Source organism: Girardinichthys multiradiatus, chromosome X, assembly GCF_021462225.1.
Source record: "Girardinichthys multiradiatus isolate DD_20200921_A chromosome X, DD_fGirMul_XY1, whole genome shotgun sequence".
Taxonomy (NCBI): Eukaryota; Metazoa; Chordata; class Actinopteri; order Cyprinodontiformes; family Goodeidae; genus Girardinichthys; species Girardinichthys multiradiatus.
In genome coordinates, this window is record NC_061817.1 from 13,216,287 (window position 1) to 13,225,901 (window position 9,615).

Consider the following 9,615-nt stretch of genomic DNA (forward strand, 5'->3'; position numbering starts at 1 on the left):
TTCAGGGAACTGCAGGCATCCCATTATGGTTTTGTTTTTGATATCAACATGATGTCTGTCCTTTCAGTGGTGCATTTCTAGGAACGACTCGCTCCTTATGACAGTGACATATCCTCTGGAACTCTCTGTGCTTACCTCAAGGTAAAATTCCTGTACTAGATGTACACAGCTTGTAAACTGAGGCGAGTCATAGGCTTGGAAATACAGGATTAAGGGTACAGATTAAATGTGACTCATGCATGTTATACATTAAGGGTAACAAGGACAAACTAACAATGACACTTTGGCAAATCCAGTGAAATTAGGACCACTGATCCTTGTTTTTGACCTCAGCAGATCTCAATATATCAGGAAATGAGTACTTCTGAAAGTACTTACTCATAGTTCATCTTAAAAGTAGAAGAAGGTATGGAACATATACTTTGTTTGGTTGCTATTTGATATTAATGGAGGAAATGTGTAAAAGACCCCATCTAACCTCTCAGAGAGGGTTCACAGTAACAGCGGCTGGGATGTCTGTCTGCTAGATTACCCGATGACTCCAAGGACTTTGTGGGATTATTACCCATGATCCTGTCTGGACGGCTGAAGTGACCCCACTCTGTGTCGGGGGGATTGTTAAAGGATGATGGATGGGTCATCTCAAATAGAGCCAAAACAGCTTGGCATGTGATGTGTTTTGTTGTATTTGTGTCATTTTGTTCATTGTTTTTTATGAGAGCAAAGTAGCAACTCAGTAAAGGTTTTTGCATTTCTCTTCCTGATTGTACTGACAGATGTACAAGGCCCACAGTAAAAAGCTTGTTGAAAGGCCTAGAGTGCGACAGCATCCTATACACCACACAGATGTGCAAATAATTTGTTTTGACTAAACTGTTGCCTGACTGATGCACATAATAACTGACTGCTCCTTTTTTTGTTTTGCTTGATTATTATTGTTTTGTTTCAAATGCAGTGCTAATGGTACAAAAAGTGAGCATCTGCATTTTGGTCTCCATCAATTACACCACAAAGGATGCTGACAATGGCTCCAGTAACGATAATTGTGCCAACACCATATCTACTATTATTAAAAGTGGTGTAATCCAGTAAAACCTACTCTGAAATTTTCTTGTTAAAATGTATACCACCAGTCAAAAGTTTTAGAAACCCTTTCTCATTAAATTTTTGTCTTTATGTTTATGACTATTTACGTAGATTCTCACTGAAGGCATCAACACTGTGAATAAATACATATGGAATCATGTAAGCAAACAAAAAACTGTAAAAGAACTTTAAATATGTTTTATATTTTAAATTAATTAAAGTAGCCGTCCTTTGCTGTAATGACTGAAATATTAACCTCTGGCCGTCTCTCAATGAACCTCTGGGATGTTTTTTTAAAACTCTTTGGAAAACCATTTCAGGTGACCACCTTATGAAGCTCATGGAGAGTATGCAAAGAAAGCAAAGCATTCTTCAGAGCAAAGGGTGACTATTTGGAAGAATCTAAAATATAAAATGTTTAGAATTATTTCACACTTTTTGTTTACTACATAGTTGCATGTGTTTTCATTCATAGTTTTGTTGTCTTTACAGAGAATCATTGTAGATAGCTGTGAAACTAAAGAGACCCGTTAAGTGAGAAAGTGTATCTAAAACGTTTGACTGGTAGTGTACATCAGTGTAGTATGTCCTATCTGTAAAGTGCCTGATACCTGAGGTATATTGGGATCTTAAAAATAAAATTGTAATGAAATAAAATTTAAAAAAGGCATAACGTCTCTTTATTACTACCAAAAGTAGATAAAAAAAACTAAACTTCTTTTTTCTCACACCAAAATGTTGCAGACCATAAAACAAATGTTCTTATCAGACAGTAAATGCAAAATGCAGCTTTCAAATCATTAGCCTAATAGCATAATTGTTAGTTAGCCTCAGTTATGCCTCAGTTATGCTATGAGGCTAACGAAATGATTCCTATTGCTAAGTGAAAAAAGCCCTTCAAACCAACCTGGCACTATGTGAAAAAAGTAATCACACTCTTTGTTAACTAATGAATTAACTATGATGACACTTTTTGGAAAGCTGAATTTATTATCACAAGACCTAGCTAGACCTGATTACTGCCTCCCTTGTCTCATTTAAGGTCAGTGTTCATGATTCAACAATAAGAAAGAGACTGGGTAAAAATGGCATCCATGGGAGAGTTCCATGGTGAAAATCACTACTGACAAAACAAAACAAACACAAAGGCCCATCTCACATTTTGAAAAAACAACTTGTTGATCACCAAGAACTTTGGAAAAATACTCTGTGGAATGATGAGACAAGTGGGATTTTGAGGAGGGTGTGTACCCCATTTTGTTCAGCATAAAACCCACACTTATTTTAGAATAAGAACATCCTACTGACAGTCAAAATGAGGGTGGTAGTATAATGGCCTGTGGATTTGCTACTTCAGGCTCTGGACAACTTGCTGTAAATGATAGAACCGTGAATTTTTCTCTTCAGCAGAAAACCCAGGAGGAGAAGTTCCAGCCATCAATTTGTGACTTTAAGCTCAAGCGCAGTTACATTATGCAGCAGGATAACGAGCTGAAGAAAATCAGCAAATCCACCTCTGATTGTCTTGAACAAATAACAAAATAAGGGATTGACCTTGGCATATCATATATATTGGACTGAAATACTATTGATATTTAATGGGATTCCCAAAAACTGAAAAAAGTTGAACTAAAACAATTCTGCAAAGAAGAGTGGATCAGAGTTCCTCCAAAGTGATATAAAAGACTCATTGCCAAACATCACAAATGTTTGATAACAGAGAATTTTAATTTAATTAACTTTATTGAGATTTTAGGTATTAGACCAACATAAAATTGAGCATGATTTATAACTGCAAAGAAAATGATAATGTTCAATTCTATTTACAACCAACATGCATTGTTGTGCATTTGTATTGATCTCCCTTTAATCCCTGAAAATACCTTGCCTTCATAAATAATTTAACTAGTAAATAAAGTTTACCAATCCATGATTCAATCTCAGTATAAACCCAGCTGTTCTGTGTAGGCCTCAGAGGTTTGGGAAAGACCATTAGTGAACACACAGCCTTCTGTGTCATGGTAGCAGTTGGTCGAGGACCTGAATGCAGACAGAAGGCGGCCAGGATCATAGTAAGATGGGTGTTTAATAAAGCAAAGTCCAAACAAGGAACACAATCAACCAGCAGTCCAAAAAGAGAATACAGGGGCAACACATGAACCACAGAAGGAGTAAGAAACTTAGGACATCAGCAGAATAACAGGACAGGTAAACAGGAGAATCAGACCATTCCAGGGGTATAACTATAGAGAGGTGGTGTCTCTGGAATAAGGATCAGGTGAGGGTAATGAAAGGAAACTTGCAATGGCCGAGGCAATGAGTAACTGAGGGAAAAATTGACTAATGGACATGGAGTGAACATACAGTTAACAATAACTAAACAGACCTAGACAAAATACAAGAGGCATTAGAAATACCTAAACTGACAGAGTACCAGGCCAACATCCAAATCCCCATGTGTGATGAAAAACTAACACTTTATATCACTCTAAACACATCATCCCATGTGGTGAAACACAGTGGTGGCAGCATGAGGCTGTGGGATCATCAAGGACAGGGAAGCTGATCAGAGTTGATGGGAATATGGACGGAGCTAAATAGAGGGCCACCCTGTTTGGCATTTCAGGGGGCTGAATACAAATGTTGGCCATGCTGTTCACATATGTTTTAAAATAATTTGAAAAAAGCATGTATTTTTGTCATTCCACTACACAATAATGACCTACTTTGTGTTGGTCAATCACATGAAATTCCAATAAACTACGTTGAAGTTGTGGAAATTTCAAAAAGTTCAAAAATAAATAAATAAATATCAAGCAATTAGATTTGTTGCAAATGTATCAAAATTTGGTGAAAGACCAGCAAAGACATGCACTATGATTTAAGCAGTAAATATATTTTGGTTTATGAAATTATAGATAAAAGTTACTTATTCCTTTAAAGATTCTAGCTTGATCTGCAGGAAACCTGGAATCATTTTTGTTTTAGTTCATGTTTGCAAAACTGAAGGTCTGGGTCACTTTTTAAAGGGGACCATTGCCTGCCCAGTTTGTCCTTCAGTAGAAACGAAGCTGCTCACCTGTCCATGTTAGTGGATTAAGACCTGGTTCTCACGGATTAAAGTTTGAAGCTCCACAAAGTTCTGCCTGCATGCTTTTAAGAGACAGCTGAAGGCAATCTGTGCATAAATCATGAAGAGTTCTACATGCTCTCCATGAGGGGTAGTGCAGAAATCCAGTCGTTTTTTGACTCTATATTTGTTAGTGAGGACACTTGCAAGACTTTATTTTGGTCAAAAGAAGGTAATATGTCTTTGTCTAAAAAACATCAACTCAGGAGCAGTTTTCATCTTAAAAAAAACCAATATAAAACTTTTTTTTGACATTTGTGTTGCTGCAACAGAAACAAATTTAGGACCAAAAGTCAGGGTGATTAAAATCTGCAGTGTACATGCAGGTTTATGTCAGGTCACTGCAGGCTAACGGATGAGTAGATCTAAATCCCCAGACGTTCACAACAGCTAAAGCCTCCATAATAGCGCAGCAGGACCCGGAGGTGCTGTTATTGAGCGGCTAAGGCCTGATGACTGACGTCAGTTCATAGTGTGGGAAGCCCTGGAAGGTGTTAAGCAGGAAACAGCTTACAACTGCCCCATGTTACACCAGTTATAGACACAGTTAGAGTTCAGCTCAACGCTTTATGTTTCTCACATGATAACACATAACACTTTCTATTATAATGGGCTATAATATATTCTTGATTTATTGTGTACATAGTAATATAATCCACACAATTTTGGATAATTGGCTTCAGTTAGAAACCTGAGAAAATGTGCAATAAATCAGTTTCACGTGTGTATTAAACCCTGAAAGACTCTATAAAGAACATTGACTTATTTCCTTCCTTTTAGATTCAAACAAGCTATTGCTGAACTTTGCAACTACCTTAATGCACACAAGACATGTTAACAAATGCACAAGTAATACACTTACTAAGCTAAACCTTGATGGTTCACAAGTCGTAAATAGGTTGGTTGTTAATGCAACCAGGGGCGCCTCCAGGAGGTTGTCAAAAGGGCAGGCGGATGGGGGCCATATTCAATCTCAGAGTGCGAAACCAAAACCAAAAGCTATAACACAGGAATTTTATTTTGCTGCCATCATGTTTATTGAGGTTGGGTTGAGAGCAGGTTTGGGAGAGACAGGCTTTTCAATGTGGCATACTATAAATGACAAAAAACATAAATAAATAAACTCAGTAAAATATATCCTCTACTTTCTTGAATTCATATTATTTCCCAGTTAAATCATCCAAGGGCCCAGCAAGTTTTTAGAAGTGGCCAATGTGGTAAAATTAGATTTTTTCTTTCCACTGAGGCTTGCTCAGCTCAATCCAGTAAATTATTTAAATTGCTTTACCCTACGTATTTGCCATTCTGTTCCACGCTGATCCAAATTTGGTAGCATCCAGACATCCAAGAAACAGCCGCACCTACGATTCTTTGAGCAACCCGAGGCCGATTGAAAAGCTGTTTGTTTTGAGACTTGACAGCCTCTCAGCTTGGATGAAGTTCAACTCTCAGCACAACACTTCAATCGGGCAGGGGTTGGGTGCTGGAATCGCACGTCCGTAGAGACCAGGGCAGCTTTAGTGAGAATTAAAACAGCAACAGGTCAGACCTTAAGTAAGGCACTCTTCTCTTTGTTCTGTGTGCTGTCTGGTGCTGGCAATGCATCACTCTTTCCAACTATTCCCTCTTAGGTTAAAGGTGTGTGTTAACATTTTGAATTAGGTGATAAAATCCTTTCCTTGCCGGAAGGTATGATTTTTAAAAAAATTTATAATTCAGAGGATAAACAGAAATCTCACCGTGATTTCCTTTAATGTAATGTACAGAGCTACACTGAAAGGAAAAGTATTGATTTTTCTCAGGGATTAACATAATCTATCGTAATTTAACTTTGTTACACATTTTTACTAGAGAAGGAGTCGGCCCCCAAATAAAATTCGGCTCAGGGCCTCATACAATCTTGAAACGGCTCTGTGTGCAAGTGCCTGATTTCAGTAAAAAAAATAAAAATAAAAGAAACAAGAAAAGAGAACAAAGTCATACATCGACTTGCTCATCAGTCTTTGTGAGCGGCAGAGTCAGGGGATGCTGGGGGAAGCGGATCGCCTCGCTGTTGCGGCGCATGTATGCATGGCCGCTGATCGGGTACCACATCTCAGTGAAGGTGAGGTTGGCCACAGTGATGGCACAGCGGCCCAGAACCTTGAAGCCTGACTTGCGGTAGAAGGGGATGAGGAAGTCCTCGCACATCAGCGCAGCTCGACGCACGTTGGGCAGGCAGCGCAGGTACTGCAGATAGCGCCACATCAAAATGGGACCTTTTCCCTGCTGCCTGAAGGTACGGTGGACCGCCAGGACGTGGATGTGGACGGTGGAGCCGCGGGGCTTGTGCAGGGTCAGCGCATCCTGAAGGGAAAAAAGGCTAGATTTAAAATCAGTTTTAGTTTGAGTTTTTACCATGCTAATTTTTTTGCAATTATACAATGAATCCCTTAATGGACCCCTCTTGCTTAAACTGTGAACAACAAACATGCACCCGTCCTCACTGAACATACATGCAAATAAGCAGTATGACATTTATTTAAGGTGCAAGCAAGTAATTAATGACTTTTTTATTTCTAAATTCTTATGCGCCCCCCCTTGACTTTGATTTGCCTGCCCTAGATGGTGAGCCATATACTTGTAACCCTTACTGAGGTGAGCCTGTCCTGGTCCCACAGAGACCCGATGATGAACGCCACCAGCCGGCCCTCTTCGAACCAGCCCATGGAGAACTCCGGACACAACGTGAGGAAATGACGCACTTCATCCAGGTGAAGGGGGCACTCCCCTGACACTGAGATAAAAGCTGGAAACACAATATTTCTACACGTCTAAGTAAACATTTACATTTACTGAATATACCCAGGGTATCAGACACGCTTACATTTTTAAGGTAAGCTGCAAAAAAATCAGTAAAATAATGTTATGATCTGTGAATAACAGTTTATTTTATGGAACGCCTAATGGCACAACCCTTGCAATTCCTACAATGGAGGGCAAAAAGGGTCACAATTCAATCCATTGATAAGTTGATAAATTAATATTTAACAATATTTCCATATGTTGTAATGATATAAATAAAACTGCAAATATTATTCTTTGATTTATTTCTATCAATATTTTATGAGTTTAAAGAATAAATGCATACATTAAACAAATATTGAAAAAAAGGGTATATAAATATTTAACTAATTTATTGAATGAATAGATAAATTACTAAATGTGAAAATAATTCATTAAAATGTTATTCACAGTGTGTTAAAAACATAATTGTTTAAGTATTTATTTTCTCCATCATGGGACGAATTTATTTATGAAGTATTTCATCTTTTATCTGAAGTCAGTGGGCGAGGATAAACGCGACCGGTCTGCAGTCAACCAGTCAGATCGGGTCTATTTAAAAAGCCAGTGGAACAGTTGAAATTCATTTCTAAAGGACTGTAGCAGAGGAAATTTAAAAAGCTACTTATGTAGTTTTATATGATTTAAGTAACTAATGGTTTTAATGATTTACCAGTCTATTTCATGAATTATTGACACATTATTTTTATTATTCTAATCATATTTATCATGTATTTATTCATTAATTAATTTGTTTTTGCATTCATTTTATTGGGATTTATTGTGTTTCTTAGAGTTTCATTTAAATGATCACATATATAATTATTTAATAAATGACTGTGAATGTGTGGCCCTCCATATAGAGCAAGCTGGCTCACTTACCCTCCCTCTCGATTTCAAACACGCTGATCGCATCCTGCGTGTTAAGCGGCCGCACCTCGCTTGCTGGGAGCGTGTGTCTGCGCTGGATACCGGGCGAAACTGAAGGTGAAGTCTGCATTGGCTTGATGAAAGGCTGAGAGCCCACCACAGACATCATACGAGTCAAATCTCTTGTCCTCCAGAGGAATCAGAACTTTTCTTTTCTCCTGGTCTCCCCCACCCCGCGCTGCAGCAGGATCACCTCCGCGGGGCCCTGCGAGGAGAACTGGACGGTCAGCGTGTGTATTTATGGTGCAGCTCAGTCTGGATGATTCACAGGCTGATTTGCATTTGAATATTTGCGGAATGAATGAAAGTCATAATAGCGGAGCGTTGCAATTAATCGCGATTTGTTTTAGTCAATCAATGTGGAAAAAGAAGGGACGATAATTACTGATTTCCAATAAAACGCCACCTATTTATAGCAGCTGTGTGACTGAAGTTTTAACAGTTCTGCACTGCAATTAATCAGCTCCCAGGCATTAAACACATATTTACTGACTGCAACCACAACAAAACCAAAGCAACACCAAGGCCGTGCAGACACTTACCAACGAGGACAAAGGTGCTGAGGAATATCAGAGAAGGTTGTAAACAGCTCTGCTTCTCCTTGAGTGTCTCTCCTGTTTCCACTACAGATGTCCCTGTTCATTATGGGCTGATTATTACTGTGAGTCACATGATGAAGGATTATAGAAGTTGTTTCAATAACTCGGCAGCATTATCTCCTCACTAGCAGATCACATAATGTTGTCACTCCTAAAGGTGTCAGAAAAAACAAGCAACTGTTTTATATGACCCTATGGGTCCTCCTAGGTAAATACTGACAGCCTCCTCCAGGGATAAAGATCAATTTATTTTAATGTGACCTTCTCTAAACGTTTGAATGCACATGTCCAACTGTTCAATGTTACTTTTTGCTCAACTTGCTGCTCTCTAACGCTGAACGGCAAAATTCCCATTTTGACATCATGAGACCAAGACAACAACTAATAATTGATCAACAGTACCTCACCGTTGCAAGGCTTCCAACAAAAGGTTCTCTGACGGAAATGGCCACTGAGCTTAGAGTGTCAGAGTGTCATCAGCAGGTTGCAACAGAGATACAGAGAGATTGGAAGAGTCACAGAAAGTCACTCAACTCCACGCACATTTAGGGGGATAAGATGCACCCAAGTGTCACGTCAGACCATTTTAAACGGTTTACATCAGCGTGGTCTGTGCGCTAGACGGCCTGCAAGTAAATGGACTTGACCACACCACCAGGCACAGGCATTATCGTCTTGCATTGGTTATCAAGCATTTACGCTGAAGGAGGGACCAGTGAGCCTCAGTACTGTTCTCTGATGAAAGTCGATTCGTGTTGAGCAGAAATGATGACCGCAAACGATGTTGGATATGTCAAGAAGAGCGCTATGCATGAGCCACTGTTTTCACTGGAGAAACATTTAGCAGTGGTGGTGCTACAGTGTGGGCAGATGTGTCTAGTCAATACAGAACTGCTCTATACTTTGTGAATGGTACAGTGTCAAGCCCATACTACCTGGATAGCATCATTAATCCAGTCATTGTTCCCCTGCATGAACAAGACAGGCCTAATTTCATCTTCATGGACCACAGTGCTCCACTCATTGGGTTCTCATCATTAGGGAATG

General features: G+C 39.1%; 1 protein-coding gene across 1 annotated transcript; it reads right to left on the minus strand.

Moving 5' to 3' along the window:
• Nucleotides 1–3,153: 3,153 nt before the first annotated feature.
• LOC124862532 (serotonin N-acetyltransferase-like) lies at nucleotides 3,154–8,592 on the minus strand. The gene is made up of 4 exons (XM_047356508.1): nucleotides 8,512–8,592; nucleotides 7,922–8,174; nucleotides 6,850–7,004; nucleotides 3,154–6,562 (listed from the first exon to the last, which is right to left on the minus strand). The coding sequence occupies exons 2-4, from the start codon at nucleotides 8,076–8,078 to the stop codon at nucleotides 6,194–6,196; spliced, it is 681 nt and encodes a 226-aa protein (XP_047212464.1). The 5' UTR covers nucleotides 8,079–8,174; nucleotides 8,512–8,592; the 3' UTR covers nucleotides 3,154–6,193.
• Between the last annotated feature and the right edge of the window lie 1,023 nt (nucleotides 8,593–9,615).